The 17,500-nt window shown below is 34.8% G+C and overlaps 1 protein-coding gene across 2 annotated transcripts in view; it reads left to right on the top strand.

Annotated features, from left to right (window-relative positions):
* Nucleotides 1-17,500, top strand: part of LOC125678829 (rab-like protein 6) — a 55,528-nt gene that overhangs the window by 10,380 nt on the left and 27,648 nt on the right. For both annotated transcript variants that reach the window (XM_048917534.2, XM_048917535.2), the window contains exons 5-11: nucleotides 6,738-6,829; nucleotides 8,462-8,602; nucleotides 9,603-9,708; nucleotides 10,472-10,575; nucleotides 11,538-11,662; nucleotides 12,508-12,726; nucleotides 14,083-14,233. In XM_048917534.2, the coding sequence (XP_048773491.1) occupies nucleotides 6,738-6,829; nucleotides 8,462-8,602; nucleotides 9,603-9,708; nucleotides 10,472-10,575; nucleotides 11,538-11,662; nucleotides 12,508-12,726; nucleotides 14,083-14,233 (938 nt within the window). The remainder of the gene's footprint in view (nucleotides 1-6,737; nucleotides 6,830-8,461; nucleotides 8,603-9,602; nucleotides 9,709-10,471; nucleotides 10,576-11,537; nucleotides 11,663-12,507; nucleotides 12,727-14,082; nucleotides 14,234-17,500) is intronic.

Raw genomic sequence — 17,500 nt, forward strand, 5'->3', positions numbered from 1 at the left:
TAGTAATGAAGATGTGGGTCTATTTAGTAATGGAGATGTGGGTTTATTTAGTAAGGGCTGTTCCAGAAATGGTCAAATGGGGGGGTCGGGCGGCAAATGATATTTTTTTGTGTGGGTGGTCGTATTTTTTCAAATTTTAATTGGTCCGTGGTTGGACTGTTAAAAAAATATTTATTATGGGTAGTGGGTAGTTTCTATTGTTTTATTTTGTGCCACGTGGGTGTTGAGTTTTCAGAATATTTTTATTGTCGCTCTTGTCGTGTTGGTTACAAAACGTCGGAGGGAAAATTGAAAACGTGCTTTTGAAATGCTGCTTTTGAAATCGGAAGTAACATAGAACTATTTGAGTTGTCGCTCTTTGCAGCGCATAACTTTCCATTACGGCACTCTTCAACTTAGAGGCGCGTTTCGTAGGGTCCCTTTGGACGTGATGGCGGCGAACTCTGTTCTGTAGATTATTACAGTTTACAGTGCATCGATTTTGGGAATATTTTGAAACCAATAGGTATTCCGTTTTCTAATAAAAATAGGCAAACCTTAGTTGATTTATACGAGGGTACCGATGCGTTATATTTATCAGTCGGTGTGATGGTGATATAGAGGCCTCCGGGCGCGGGCTCCATTAGAAGACGAACGATTCGTGGAAAAATATCCATACCCATTTCATAATAGCATCGTTTGGACTCCCAATCTTTCCAACATTCCCGCCATAGATGCCTTTGATTGTTGATGTGACATCGTTTCTTCAGAACTAATGTGATACAATGTCGCACAGGCATTACCGCGTCATTGACTAGAATGTTTGTCCCGAAAACCTCGCGAGATTTGTACCGTTTTCATTTTAAAAAATATTTTTGTGGTGGGTCTGGTTAGTTTTTTGTTTTTTTTAGATGGGTCATTGTAAAATGAGTTTATTAATTTGATGGGTCATGGGGTAATTTTTTATTTTTTTTATGGGTGCTTGGTATATACAAAAGGTGCCTCCCGACCCCCCCCCCCCCCCATGTATTTATTTCTGGAATAGCCCTAATGAAGAGGTGGGTTTATTTAGAAATGAAGATGTGGGTTTATTATACGCCCGTCTTAAGACGGGACGTATTATGGTATGGCGTTCATGTCCGTCCGTCTGTCCGTCCGTCTGATAGCTTTTTCGTGTCCGACCCGTAACTTAAATACTACAAGGCCTAGAATCATCAAACTTTGTCTGTAGATACATCTTGGGTAGAAGGTGTGTCGCACATTAAAACCAGGTCACTGTGACTTTTCATTAAGAAGATATCCGTCTGTCCTCTGTCCGTCCGTCTGTTAGCTTTTTCGTGTCCGACCCGTAACTTAAATACTACAAGGCCTAGAATCATCAAACTTTGTCTGTAGATACATCTTGGGTAGAAGGTGTGTCGCACATTAAAACCAGGTCACTGTGACTTTTCATTAAGAAGATATGGCCATATATGGCAAAAACTTGTCCGGCTCATAACTTGAACACTATTAGACATAGAATCACCAAAATTGGTCAACTAATGCATCTTAGGTAGAAGGTGTGTCGCATCCTACTTTAAGGTCACTGTGACATTTAATTAAGGTGATATAAAAAAATGTTTTAATGGGTACAATCTATACTGTTAGCAATATGTGACGGGCGTATCATGTGCCGTGGCGGTGCACTTTATTTAGTAATGGAGATGTGGGTTTATTTAGTAATGGAGATGTGGGCGTATTTAGTAATGAAGATGTGGGTTTATTTAGTAATGAAGATGTGGATTTATTTAGTAATGAAGATGAGAGTCTATTTAGTAAAGGAGATGTGGGTTTATTTAGTAATGAAGATGTGGGTTTATATAGTAATGATGAGGTGGGTGTATTTAGTAATGAAGATGTGGGTTTATTTAGTAATGAAGATGTGGGTGTATTTAGAAATGAAGATGTGGGTTTATTTAGTAATGGAGATGTGGGTTTATTTAGTAATGAAGATGTGGGTTTATTTAGTAATGAAGATGTGGGTTTATTTAGTAATGAAGATGTGGGTGTATTTAGTAATGGAGATGTGGGTCTATTTAGTAATGAAGATGTGGGTTTATTTAGTAATGAAGATGTGGGTGTATTTAGTAATGGAGATGTGGGTCTATTTAGTAATGGAGATTTGGGTTTATTTAGTAATGATGATGTGGGTTTATTTAGTAATGATGAGGTGGGTTTACTTAGTAATGATGAGGTGGGTTTATTTAGTAATGAAGATGTGGGTCTATTTAGTAATGGAGATGTGGGTGTATTTAGTAATGAAGATGTGGGTTTATTTAGTAATGGAGATGTGGGTCTACACAGTAATAAAGGTGGTTCTACATGTATTAGTAATTAACAATATGACCTGACCAACCATTTCTTTAATGATTCTTGGTGAAAAGCATGGCAAAGTTTTCTTTTGTGAGGTGTGAGATATAATTTTTTTGGTGAGGTGTGATATATAATTTTATTTGTTTGTGAGGTGTGATATATAATTTTTTTGGTGAGGTATGATATATAATTTTATTTGTTTGTGAGGTGTGATATATAATTTTTTTGGTGAGGTGTGATATATAATTTTATTTGTTTGTGAGGTGTGATATATAATTTTTTTTGGTGAGGTGTGATATATAATTTTATTTGTTTGTGAGGTGTGATATATAATTTTTTTGGTGAAGTGTGATATACATGTATAATTTGTGTGTGAGGTGTGATATATAATTGCTGTTACAGGTTTACAATGATTCTCTGATCCAGTTGGGAGTGAGTTGCAATATCTAATGCCTGAAATATGAAATGTATAAATATATACTGTGTAGTATACCATTATCTTTCTATATCTATGTACATGTATGTGGTTCTACAAAAGGGGATTACTCATTAAAAAAAACCCAATGTCTCTTCTTTTTATAAGCTTGTGCAGCATAGAAATGCAATCTAGATTAGAAAATCCAATTTATGATAAATTGAAAGTAACATAAACAGGTGTAAATATTGTAATTAATTATACAAGGTTAATTATTTTTAGATTTTATCTGATTTTATTAGCTCTTCTGAGCCGAAGACTCAAAGAGCTAATCATATGGCCATATGTCTGGCGTGCGGTGTGCGTCAACTTTTTGGAAAAAGGACTACATCTCAAGAACCCTTTGGCCAATTTTTGTCAAATTTGTCACAGGGTATCCTTGGCCCAAGGGCTTTCATTTGTACTAAAACTGGGGTTGTGACCCTTTAACAAGGGGAGATAATTAGGGAAATGCAAACAAAAGTAGTGGGTGCTAAAAATCTTCTTCTCAAGAACAGCTGGGCAAATTATAACCAAACTTATGCATAAGGATGAGGATAGGTTGGAGATAAAAAATTGTTCAAGGCATCATCCTGGGGCAAAGGGTGTGGTCTCAAGGTCACTTCAAAGTTGACCTTAAATTTTGTTTTGTTAAAACTTTGATATTTTGCTTAGTATAAGGAGTAGGATCATCAAATTTTGTCAGTTGATGCATATTAGGACCTAATATCATGTTGTCTCAAAAGTAGGTCATGGTGACCTACTTTTTGAATTTCGCAGGTAATTATTATTAAATGGATTTTGATGCATATCTTGGACACTTTTGAGCCTATGATCATCAAAAGTTGTCAGTTGATGGATCATGGGACCTTGAAGTGCGTCATGTGAAAAGTATGTCACCATGACCTACTTTCTGAATTTTATGACTAATCATTTATGAATACATTTTAGGTTGTTATTTCAGATACTGAGAGGTTTAGAATCATCAAACATTGTAAGTTAATGCGTCTAGAGGCCTCAAAACATATTTATTAAAAAAGTAGGTCACAGTGACCTACTTTTTGAATTTTGCAGACATTCAAATTTCACATTTTCAATTTTAGATGCATATTTTGGACACTATGAAAGCTAGGATCATCAAACTTTGTCAGTTGATGCATCTTGAGTTTTCATAGTTTGTTGACTGAAAAGTAGGTCACCGTGACCTACTTTTGGAATTTGACGGCTATATTTTAATATTTCAGATACTATTTAACTTACAATTATCAAACTTTGTCAGTTGATGCATGTTGAGTCTTCAGAGTGTGTAGACTAAAAAGTAGGTCACTGTGACCTATTTTTGGATTTTGATGGCTATATTTGAATATTTCAGATACTATTTGACTTACAATCATCAAACTTTGTCAGTTGATGGGTCTTGAGTCTTCAGAGTGTGTCGACCAAAAAGTAGGTCACTGTGACCTACTTTTGGAATTTGACGGCTATATTTGAATACTATTTGACTTGTCAGTTGATGCATCTCGAGTCTTCAGTGTATCGACCAAAAGTAGATCACCGTGACCTACTTTTGGACAGTTACATTTAAATTTTCAGGTACTATTTGACTTAACATCATCAAACTTTGTTAATTGATGAATCTTGGTTAGTGAGAATTTTTGCCTGTTCTACAATGTATCAGAAGAGCGATTCTAGGCCCATGAGCCTTTTGTTATTAGTAGATATCTACTATTATACATATAATGTAGTGGAGATCATAAAACATTTTCATTTCTGAAATGAATGTAAGGTATGGACTTTGTAATTATTGGACATTTGTGGAATTTGATCGGCCATAAGCAATGTAGCAAAAAGAAGAAGATATTATCACCATCATAGGAGTGTCGGATTCAACAAAACAAGAAAACTCTCCAAACAGAACCCAACTCAACTGGTCAACTCTCATTATAAACAAAAAAACTCTCCAAACACAACCCAACTCTACTGGTCAACTCTCATTATAAACAAGAAAACTCTCCAAACACATACCAACTCAACTGGTCAACTCTCATTATAAACAAAAAAACTCTCCAAACACAACCCAACTCAACTGGTCAACTCTCATTATAAACAAAAAAACTCTCCAATCACAACCCAACTCAACTGGTCAACTCTCATTATATAACTAATAATGTATGTAGATTTGCATGTGAGAGAATTGAGTATACATTATACTGTATATAGAGTAAGGGAGAATTACGTATAGTTATATTGTATATAAAGTAAGAAAGAATTGCGTATATGTAAATATTTCATATAGAATAAGAAAGAATTAAGTATATGTAAATATTGTATATATAATAAGGAAGAATTGAGTATACGTTATATTGTATATAGAATAAGAAAGAATTGAGTATATGTAAATACAGTAAAATATCTGTATCTCGAATATGGTTTATCTCGAATACCCCGCTTGAGTCGAAGTCGACCGCTGGTCCCAGCCGTTTTCCCTATATAAATGATTAAAAAAACTTCTGATATTTCGAACATGGTAATCTCGAATACTCTGCTTATGTTGAAGTATTTTCAAGGTCCCATACCCCAAATTCACCTGGTTTATCTCGAAGTGCAGTCAATTTTCCGCTCTGCTTACCATACCTGGCGTCGTTAAGTCACACATTCACACCCACGGCTACATCAATTATAATTAATGACCGCTAATCCACACTCGCTTTTTCCGAGTAGACCCAGGTCGCCATAAATGGTTCAACAGCTTGGGTGATTAGTGAAGCCTTCCAACATTACGGCTAAAGTTCACCGCCAATTATGAACTAACACACCCGATTCCAGGGATGGTGTTTTGAATGACACGCTCTATCATTAACATGCGGGTTAGATAAACACACAGAATGGTTGAAGTACGTTTGAAGGTAATGCTCTTAATAACGATAATGCATTTAATAACACACGCTTCATCATTAAAACTAGTACAGAGATAACACAAAAATTTATTTAATAAACATTTAAAAGTTTTTTTTTTAAATCCGTATTTTTTGTTTCTTTATGTGATAGGTTCTTTCGTTACAACGCAATTACTACATGCCAGTCGAGCCTGGGTATCAGTAAACTTAAAGTAACCAAACAGCTAGGCACGATCATCTAAATTTTGAAACACATTGTGAATTCAATCGGATGCTAATATATTTAAAAACGAAATGTTTGTCTTTGAAATTCCACACTATTAATTCATCAACTTGCATTAAACTATAAGAAACCGCAACAGGGTTGTTGTTTATAATGCTAATCCCATAATATGCATAAAACATCCTCCTTCAAAAAAAATATCCAAGATCGATTTTGGATATCTTGAACCCCCGGATATCTCGAAGTTTTTTCGAGGTCCCTCTGACTTCGAGATAGAGATATTTTACTGTATTGTATACAGAATAAGAAAGAATTGAGTATATGTAAATATTGTATACAGAATAAGGAAGAATTGAGTATGTTATATTGTATATAGAATAAGAAAGAATTGAGTATAATTATGTAAATATTGTATACAGAATAAGGGAGAATTAAGTATAGTAATATTTATTCTATATACAATATTGCATATATACCAATTCTCCCTTATTCTATATAGAGTAGCATAGAAATGAGGAGAAGATTTTTTTTAAGGAAGAGTAAATAATGTATCGAGTAGTGGATGAACACAACTTATAACTTTTGCTTTTTTCCCATAACTATTGTATTGTGTAACTATGTAAATGAATTTTTTATGCAAAAGAACAAAATGTTTTTACTTCAAAAGACTGAAAAGTGCTCAAATGTGTATTTTGCATGTTAATTAGTTAACAGTTATGTCAGCTGATAATTTGATTGTTGGTGTATCTGTTTATTTATATAAATCTTTGCTGTATACCAACATGATAATGTCAATACATATATTGAATTGTCATTATTTAATGTGTTTTAGGAATCTGATGAGCCCAGTTTGGATGCCGAGTTTATTGATGTGTATAAGGGAACTCATGGGGTCATTCTGATGTATGATGTCACGAAACAATGGTAAGATATCGCAACCTATTAGTATTTAACGGAAATCATGGAGATATACTGATGTATGATATTATGAAACAATGGTAAGATATCACAACCTATTAGTATTTAACGGAAATCATGGAGATATCCTGATGTATGATGTCATGAAACAATGGTAAGATATCACAAAATATTATTTAGTATTTAACGGAACTCACGGAGATATCCTGATGTAAGATGTCACAGAACAATGGTAAGATATCACAAAGTAGCCACAGTGAAACTTACATCCTTGATCTCAAATAGACAGGTGGAAAATTCATCAACTGGTCCATCATCCGCCCTGAAACACGTGAACCGTACGAAGTGTGTGTATATTTACTTTGTGTTGAATCAATAAAATTTTCGTGCATTTCCCCCACATTTTAGCGAATTGGTAGATTAACATATTGGTTTCCGGATGATAACTCGAAAAGTCTACAATCTAATAAAATAAAACTTTGATATATTGTTGGGTACCAGGTAAGGAAGACCCCTATTGATTTTTGAGAAAAAAAGGTCAAAGGTCAAGGTCACAGTGACCGAATATAGAATGAAAATTTCAGAAATATTTGGTTTCCGGATGATAACTCAAAAAGTTTAAATCCGAATCAAATGATACTTAAAGATATTGTTATGTACCAGGTAAGGAAGACCCTATTGATTTTGGAGAAAAAAGATCAAAGGTCAAAGTGAATGAAAATAGATTTAAAATTCAAAAAAAAAAATTTGGTTTCCGGAGGATAACTCTAAAATTTTTAATTTGAATTTGAATCAAATGAAACTTGGATATATTGTTGGATACCAGCAAAGCAAGGCCCCTATTGATTTTGGAGAATAAAGGTCAAAGGTCAAGGTCACGGTGACCGAAAATAGATTGAAAACTTCAGACAAATATGGTTTCTGGACAGTAACTCGAAAAGTTTAAAACTGAAATTAGTTCTTCACAATTATAAATATGCCACATCATTCCTGACTTTACAATGTATCCCATGCAACTCGGCTCATGCACCCTGAGTGCATATATTGATTTTTTAATTTGATGTGCAATTTTGTACACAAGTATATGTACAACATTAATCATATTTGTGGTGTACATAATTATACCGACTGCAACTTAAGTTTTCTTTTTTTGAGGGGGTGGGGTGTATGTTGGCCGTCCATCTTGTCCAATTGTCCAAAGATTTTCTTTGAGGCAAATGTTTGTTTCCCACATTCATGTTGTATACGCTATGTAAACAAGTGCAATTGAAATTTTCAGATTGATTCGTTCAACTTTTAAAAAGTTATAGTCATTGGTAATGTAGATTCAAGTGGTGACCAAAGAACTCGACTGTATCATTGAGCTTCATATTCCTCCTTTTTACACCATGAATATTGATGTAAATCAAGGTCAATGGAATTTAGTGAGGGGTACTTTTAAGGTGATAGGTGGGTGTGTGTGTGTGTGTGTTAGTCCTGTTTGGATATGTCTTTGCAATAAATGGAAGAAGACCAAAGGAAAAAGTGCTGAAATTTGTAAATTCAAGATGTAAATTGATTGGTATATTCTCATTTAGAAATGATTATTCTTTTCGTGGTTTTAATAATTTTGACAGACTGTCCTCTCCATCGTTTCAGGACTTTTACGTATGTGGAGAACGAAATGGAGAAGATTCCTGTACACATTCCCGTCCTTGTCCTGGGAAACCATCGAGACATGGGACATCATCGCACCGTGCTAGAAGATAAAGCTAGATATTTCTGTATGCATTATGACAGGTAAATTTCACCGTGCTGGAAGATAAAGCTAGATATTTTTGTATGCATTATGACAGGTAAATTTCACCGTGCTGGAAGATAAAGCTAGATATTTCTGTATGCATTACGACAGGTAAATTTCACCGTGCTGGAAGATAAAGCTAGATATTTCTGTATGCATTACGACAGTTAAATTTCACCGTGCTGGAAGATAAAGCTAGATATTTCTGTATGCATTATGACAGGTAAATTTCACCGTGCTGGAAGATAAAGCTAGATATTTCTGTATGCATTATGACAGGTAAATTTCACCGTGCTGGAAGATAAAGCTAGATATTTTTGTATGCATTATGACAGGTAAATTTCACCGTGCTGGAAGATAAAGCTAGATATTTTTGTATGCATTACGACAGGTAAATTTCACCGTGCTGGAAGATAAAGCTAGATATTTCTGTATGCATTACGACAGGTAAATTTCACCGTGCTGGAAGATAAAACTAGATATTTTTGTATGCATTACGACAGGTAAATTTCACCGTGCTGGAAGATAAAGCTAGATATTTTTGTATGCATTACGACAGGTAAATTTCACCGTGCTGGAAGATAAAGCTAGATATTTCTGTATGCATTATGACAGGTAAATTTCACCGTGCTGCAAGATAAAGCTAGATATTTCGGGTATGCGTTATCACAGGTAAACATCATTTTGCTGGAGGACACGAACTAGATTCAAATGGATATTATATCACTAGCACTGTGCTAAATATCCTTCCTGCATTATTTGAATAATGAATTGATAGAATTACAATCCTTTTTATGCCACCAAAAAATTAGGCCTATTCAACATTGTAAAGCAACATGGAGGGTTGGTGAAAAAAAAGGAGATTGAATGGTAAGATGTAACTCTGGGAGTTGAGTGCCTTTCAAATGGCTGTATTCATATGAAAAGATGCGTAATTGTAATGTCATATTCTGACATGAGATTTCTGAATTCCAATCATTGACTTTGTATGTATTTCAGACCTGCTGGGGCAGCCATTGTCCGATACGCAGAATCATCAATGAAAAATGGATTTGGTCTCAAATATCTGCACAAATTTTTTAATCTTCCATATCTTAATCTTCAGGTAAGAAAGAGTTCTAGCTACGGTTTATATAAAAGAGTATGGACATGATTTTGGTACCAAAAAAAAAACTTTTAGAATTATCTTATTAATAATATGATAGTACTTGATATTTGCAAATGATAGCAACAAGTTCAAATTTCAAAAAATGACACAAATTTTGTTAAAGACATCTAAACTTTTCATTTTGAAAACAAGGCATGAGTCTTGTTTATGTTTACATGTTGCCTGCATCAAAATTGATGGCTTCGGTGAAAAAACCTTTTATTACGAACAATTTCAATAGTTTTTTCTTTGTACATACACCCCCATCGATTTATCATTAACCTATGTTAATTTTTTTGACATTCTTTGAGAAACCTTGCTGTTCGTTCCTCTGCATGTGGTTTCTTGGCTGGTGACAAGCATTTGTTTACTTAAGAAATAAATTTCATTTTTGAATACATATGAACTGTGATGTAGGAACAAACAAACGATACAAAGACAAACAAAACAAAGACAGTGAGAGTGTGCATGTGTATTCAGATGACGTCCTCAAATTTACAAGAGTCTCGTTAAACATTGGATGCATATTTGATTTAGTAATAATAGCAGTGGTCTGTATCGTTTATTACCCGGTGACGTAGTACACCAAAAAGAAAACCACCAACCTGCTGGAAGTAAACTGGTTCCCTGTTTGTTTTGTCTGAATTACTACTTTCTCCTTTATCTCTTCCACACGCTTTTATCTGTGACTGTAATGGCTGAGTGGATGTCACTTTTACAGAGAGAAACGTTGATGAAGCAGTTAGAGACGAATGCTCTGGATATGGAGTCCACCCTGGAGGAGCTGGATATCCACGAGGAATCCGAAGAACAGAATTATGATGTGTAAGTTGTGAATCCACATAGGAATAGAATTCTTATTGTAGAACAGAATTATGATGTGTAAGTTGTGAATCCACATAGGAATAGAATTCTTATTGTAGAACAGAATTATGATGTGTAAGTTGTGAATCCACATAGGAATAGAATTCTTATTGTAGAACAGAATTATGATGTGTAAGTTGTGAATCCACATAGGACAGTAGGAATAGAATTCTTATTGTAGGAACAGAATTATGATGTGTAAGTTGTGAATCCACATAGGACAGTAGGAATAGAATTCTTATTGTAGAACAGAATTATGATGTGTAAGTTGTGAATCCACATAGGAATAGAATTCTTATTTTAGGAACAGAATTAATGGATCATAGGAATAGAATGAAAGAATCCTATTTAGGAGCACAATTATTGGATTTTATTGTATAATAAGAATTAACTGATCCTATTGTAGAAATAGAATTCTGATTTACATGTATAACTGGTGAATCCATAAAGATTCGAAACTGTGATGGGTTATAAGGTTTTTGTGGCTGCCAACTTAGGTTCATTGACAACAGTATAAAGTTTTGTGGCTCCCATTGTAGGTTCATTGACAACAGTGTAGAGATTTGTGACTCCCGTTTTAGGTTCATTGACAACAGCGTAGAGATTTGTGACTCCTGTTTTAGGTTCATTGACAACAGCGTAGAGATTTGTGACTCCCGTTTAAGGTTCATTGACAACAGTGTAGAGATTTGTGACTCCCGTTTTAGGTTCATTGACAACAGTGTAGAGATTTGTGACTCCTGTTTTAGGTTCATTGACAACAATGTACATACAGTGTGTGGCTCAGGTTTTAGGTTCATTGACAACAGTGTAGAGATTTGTGACTCCCGTTTTAGGTTCATTGACAACAGTGTACATACAGTTTGTGACTCCTGTATTAGGTTCATTGACAACAGTGTAGAGTATTGTGGCTCCCATTGTAGGTTCATTGACAGTGTTTGCAATAAGAGAAGACAGCAGCAGGAGGAACTTGCCAAAGCTGCCACAGAGGGCGCCACATTACGCCAGGAAGTGGTGGACACTCCAGACAAAAAGACTGACTCATCTGGTAAAAGTATTAACCTATATGAACTAACATAACAAGAGACTAATATCATTGTTATCATCTCTTCGTCCATTCATTTTTCTGTTGGCCGTTGTTTCAACATTGAAACTATGGATTGTTAGAGAAAATCATCAAGAGATTTTAAGGTCACTATGTCAAAGGTCGAGGTCACAAGACAAGTGTGACTAATACTCCTTTGCTGCTGAGTCTAGATGACTACAATATATGCCCTATAAGGGACTGATTTACAATTTACCCTCAAATTTGTTTTTCTCTTTTAATTATCAAATTCTACTGTGTAATGTGTTTAAAAGGTTGCACAAAAAATTAAAAAATTCATTGATAAAGAATACTATTGTTCACAATGTTTTGAATGAAAATGTATGTTGATCATTCAAAGTTTATGATATGTATCACAATTCAAATATTCTTTAGGTAAAATGTGCCATTTAAAAGTTAAATTTGTGTCTGTGCAAAATTGGAATGCTTTCAATTACAAACTTAATATTTCACTAGTTTGTTTGTAAACATAAACAAGGCTTGAGTCTTGTTTACATAACTAAGTTAAGGCTGTTGAAACTGAGTTAAGGCTAAAATATTTCTCTTACCTTTGCATTAAGAAGGTCCAGATTTCAGTTGTTAATTTAAGGTGAGTTATATTTTATAATTATATGTTTAACATCAAAAATGAAATTTTTTTTTTTTCAAAAACCATGAACCAGTCCCTTTAAGTTAAGAGATTTAAGATCACGAGACAAGTGTGACTAATACCACCTTATTGTTGAGCTCTAGATGACTTCATTCAATGTATGTCCCTTAGTTATTAAAGAGATTTATCTTTCCAACAGTGCCAAAATCCTTATCCATGCCCTCACTCCAGAAGTCGACCATTACTCCCAAAGAGTCAACCTCGGTAGGCAACACTCCTGTGGGGACAGGGCAGCCTATTCCTGTTGAAAAGCCCTCGCCATCAGAACCAGCCAATCAACAAGCAGAACAGAAATCGGGCTTCTTTTCCAGGCTCTTTAAGAGCAAAGATTCGGCAGCAACAAAGAAACCAGAAATTGGTCAGTATCCTCTATGTAATGAAAGGGATGTCATTTTACATTTTCAGATTACTGTAAATCACGTTTTATTTGCGAAAACATGATTTATGCATAATTTGTTGAAACAAGTCATTCACCAATAACCTCTTACATTTAGAAAACCTAAGTTAACATGAGCAATGAATAATGATTCACGAAAGTTATATCTCATAAATAAATACATGATTGTGTCCACACAAGAGTACTGTCTCATAAAATAAAAATGTTAACTCTATATCTTTCAAAATATGAGATATCATTCCATATCGGCAACTAATGAAAATGTTTTAATACTGTATATTGATTAATTTTGTCATGCTGGAAATAATGACTTTTTTGGCAGATGAGGAAAATTCACGAAAGATAAAAGCACCAAAATCAAATTTCATAAAAAGTCATGTTTACTAAATAATTCACTTGTTTGATGATATTGCATAAAAAAAATAATAAATTCTTAGATTTCAAACTACTGTATTTGTGTTTTCTGCTAAATATTCTCAAGACACCAAAATTACCCAATATACAGTATTCAAGAAGTGTTTTTCAATTTTCAAATGTTTATAAAATGATAATACCTCAAGCTCTTCACATTGGCATGTTGAATGGGCCATGTTAGTGATCCATAAAATACACCCTGGTGTGAAGAGGCTCAAAGTATATTGTCTCTTATACGTTTGAAAACTATAAGACACTTCTTGTACTGGCATTTACTCATTTTTTGGGCAATTTAATGATATTGTACTTCTTAGGTCTGTGTATGCGTGCTCAGCGATCGTCCCAATTCAAATGTTGAAAGTTTATGAGATATCAACCGCCAGTTTCAGTTAAAGAATGTTACGGGGAAACAAATTAAAATAATGTAGATATAATGTCATTAAGTTTTCGACGGTGCATCATACTCACAAAATGTCCGCCTCAGAGTCTGTGAAAGATTCATACTGTATCCAGGGTTATTTTTGCCCATTATTTTCGCCTTTCTGCACTTGCAGACAGTTTTGGCCTGTTTTAAATTCACTCAGACACAGTTGTGTTAAAAGAGAATATGAAAGAGAAAATGGTTTTGCCCAATCTTGAATTCACCAACTGACAATGAGACGGGAAAAGTATGAAAATAAAACATTGGCAAATTTTTTCCTTCTGAAGTTCTACAGTTGCAAACAGTTTCACCCCATGTTAGATTTACTTTATTATAGACGCAGTTGTACTAAAAGCGAGATAAGAGGGAAAATGGTTTCGCCCAGTATTAAATTCAAGAAAATAAAGGGTGGCAAATGTTCCCTTGTATACAGTGAATGAAATCCAGACACCCATTTAATGTCTAATTCTGTGACTCCACAGAACCAGACTCTGCGGTACCGAGTCCCCCCACAGCCAAGGTCACCAGCGTGGAGGACTTCATTCCAGACGGTGGAGTCATCGACAGTTTCCTGGAAGACACGAGAGAAGTGAAAGACTCTGGGAAAAATGAGGGAACCCTGGACAGTGACAGGTAATTTGTCGACAGAATCAGAAAATAATGTACAGTAAAAATGGTTACGCGAACATGCTTATAATGAATTTATGCTTACAGTGAAGTGATTTTCATCCCCTCTAGTTTTAAAACATGGAAGGCGAAAATAATGAACAGTAATCAATCTCATAACTCCTCTAAGCAATACAAAATAGATAGTTGGGCAAACACGGACCCCTGGACCCGCCAGAGGTGGGATCAGGTGCCTAGGAGGAGTAAGTATCCTGTTGACCGGTCACATCTGCCGTGAGCCCTATATCCCGATCAGGTAAACAGAGTTATCGTAGGCAAAATCAGTGTGCCAATAACGGCCTCAATTGGTATGAAACACGTCAGACAGCATTTTAGCTAATGAAAGGTTGTATTGGCAAACATGATTTTATTGTATATAACGAATCATGTTTATAACGAATAAAATTATTGATCCTCAGGACTTCATTATAAGCATGTTTTATTGTACTATGGAAAGGGTATATTTTGTAAAACTCATAGATCTACCATTTTCTTCACCGATTTGTGTTTTCCATGTTGCCACAGCTTTATGCAATGTCTCATTTCCGTGATATACATGTAGGTACAATTTAGATATTTCTTATGTCACCTGAATAAGAGAAACAGACGGATGAACAGTGTGTGTTGCTTGCTAGGTGTAGTTTAGTCTGGCAGATCAGTATGTTTGAGCCCGAGTACGTTGATCATTAGAATCAAGTATGCTAATAGAGAGTTAATTATTTGTTGTGTAAACAAAGGTTGAGGTATGTTATCGTTTATAAAGTTTTGAAAATGTATGATTATCAGCCCAAGTTTATGATATATTGTCACGGATAACCGTGCTAGAATGTGATAAATGATAAAGTCACAGAAACAATTTACATATTTATTTGGTATACAACTAAAATTTAACAGTTTCTGGTCCCGGTTTATGGCTTTGAGCATAAAAGTTCCTCAAAGGGCATCTGACTTAAACATGGATCCACTACGCTGATGACTGCTGTCATACGTAGACACAACACACATGTTGATGCTCCCCAAAGTGTTTGGTTTCTATACTGTTGTACTTGGTACACGTGTACTTGGTACACACTACAAGGTAGCACCTATGACAATAAAGTCATTCTATATAAACGTACACATACACACAGGTTTTCAGGTTGAAACCTTACTTTACATTATCCATGGATATATACATCATACACTGTTATACATACGAGTTACTTCATATTATAACAAGCAGGGGTCAAAATTAACATATGCCCGTCAATCTGTGACTGGTTAAAAGTCTGGCTGGCTGACTGACATTTGTTTTAGTCAGTCCAATGAGACTGGTTAATTTTCTAAAGCATTTTGGAAAATATACTTATGAAATTTACACATTTGGCATGCTTTGATATGAAGACCTATTAGACAAATCAGATTTGTAAATATAAATCGCACATTTAAGTGTTACAATATTGTTTAAGACATTGAGCTAAATTTCATTTTAATAACATTAATGAAATATGTTTAATTATTTCTGGAAAACTCTGTTGGACTGGTAAATTTTTCAGCGGACTGGTTGAAATTATACCCCATCAGTCCAGCTGGACTGGTGACATAAAAAGTTAGGTTCCAGTCTTGACAAGATACACCAAACTTTAGCAATTCTATGCATGAGTTACACAATACGTTTCTTACAGCGAAACAATTATGGCCAGTACTACACGCCGTGACTTTACAAACAGGACTATATAGCGAACATGTTATGAAAACGGAAAGCGGTATTGAAACAAGCACAAAACACAAAGTATGCATAAAGATACTTGAAAGCTTTAGGACCTTTTTACTAGTAACAAAGAAAATACTATATAAAAATCGTTACATGGACTGGCGGTTTTAAAGCTCCAATAGAATGAGGTTTAATAAATGGGTATTTACAATTTAAAAGAGGTCCCAAGCAGGATAAGCTACGTTTGATTTGAACAAAACTGAACTAAAAATGAACATACAAATATATTGTGATGTGACATATAATTATATACATCACATTTCAAGTATTTTTAACTCACTTTCACTTTTTAGCTTATCAATATGGCCCAGGATTGGTGTGCAGTGTGCGTAAACGTTTTAGAATTTGGGCCATATCTCAAAATGCATAGGTCATGCACCAGGGCATCCCTAGGCCAGGGGCCATGAGATAGGAAAATTTCATAGGGGTCATTCCCAAACAATGGGAAATACTTAGAAAAATGTAGTAAAATGTACAGTGTGTTCATATATTATGGAAACTTAGCTATGGGAGATCTATTGTTGATGTCAAATTCACTTTAATTTGTTGATTTGTTGACAATAGTATGTTGTTTTAACAGAGCTAACACTGCAGGCTGGCACATTAAAATCTATATATTTAGACTACACATCCTCTCAGTGATGTTGTCAGTAGATAGAGACTAGGGTGTGATAACTTTTTATACGACTCTTGATACTCTGGAAATACTCCATATTTCACTTTTTTATAGTGGTTTTTTTTTTCATGTTTAGTGGGTATATATACACTTCTTCTATCCTCTACTTTGCAAAATCTGAATTTACTAAGATTTTCCCCCCTATAACTAACATACTCTTATCTTTATTATCCCCTCACAATGCATTGCGAGAATATAGTGACGAGCTAGGCCACATACATTTTTTTGCTTCACTTGTGGCTTTGTTATCAAGAGAGGAAGAAACCTGTTGATTTGGGGGTCAAAAGTCAAGGTTACTACAGGACTTCATAGAAAAAGCTTGTAGACACTCTACAGGCCACATTTTTTGCTTGACTTATTTCATACTTCATTTGCAATCTGGTAATCAAGAAAGAAAGAACCCTATAGATTTTGGTCAAAAGGTCAAAATGACTCGTCATGGAAAAAGTTTGAAGACAATGATTGCGAGGGGATATGCCCTGCCTTTCAGAGCTATTGTTTTGGTTTTGTCATTTCATAAATGTCAAGGATGAGTTTATTGCCAAAAATATTTTTAGTTAGCAGAGGAGCATTATTCCTTAATGAGCCCACTCAAAAATTAGATTGATATTATGAATTACAAATTAATCTTGGATTTCTCAGGCCAAAAATTTCAACATTAATAATGAGGGAGGCATGTTTTTTTCCCATATTTATTATACCCCCCAAACGAAGTTCAGGGGGGGTATATAGGAATCACTCTGTCTGTCCGTCCGTCCGTCCGTCTGTCTGTGCAGATTCGCGTCCGCGCCATAACTTCTTTGTT

Source organism: Ostrea edulis, chromosome 2 (assembly GCF_947568905.1).
Source record: "Ostrea edulis chromosome 2, xbOstEdul1.1, whole genome shotgun sequence".
In the NCBI taxonomy this organism is placed as follows: domain Eukaryota; kingdom Metazoa; phylum Mollusca; class Bivalvia; order Ostreida; family Ostreidae; genus Ostrea; species Ostrea edulis.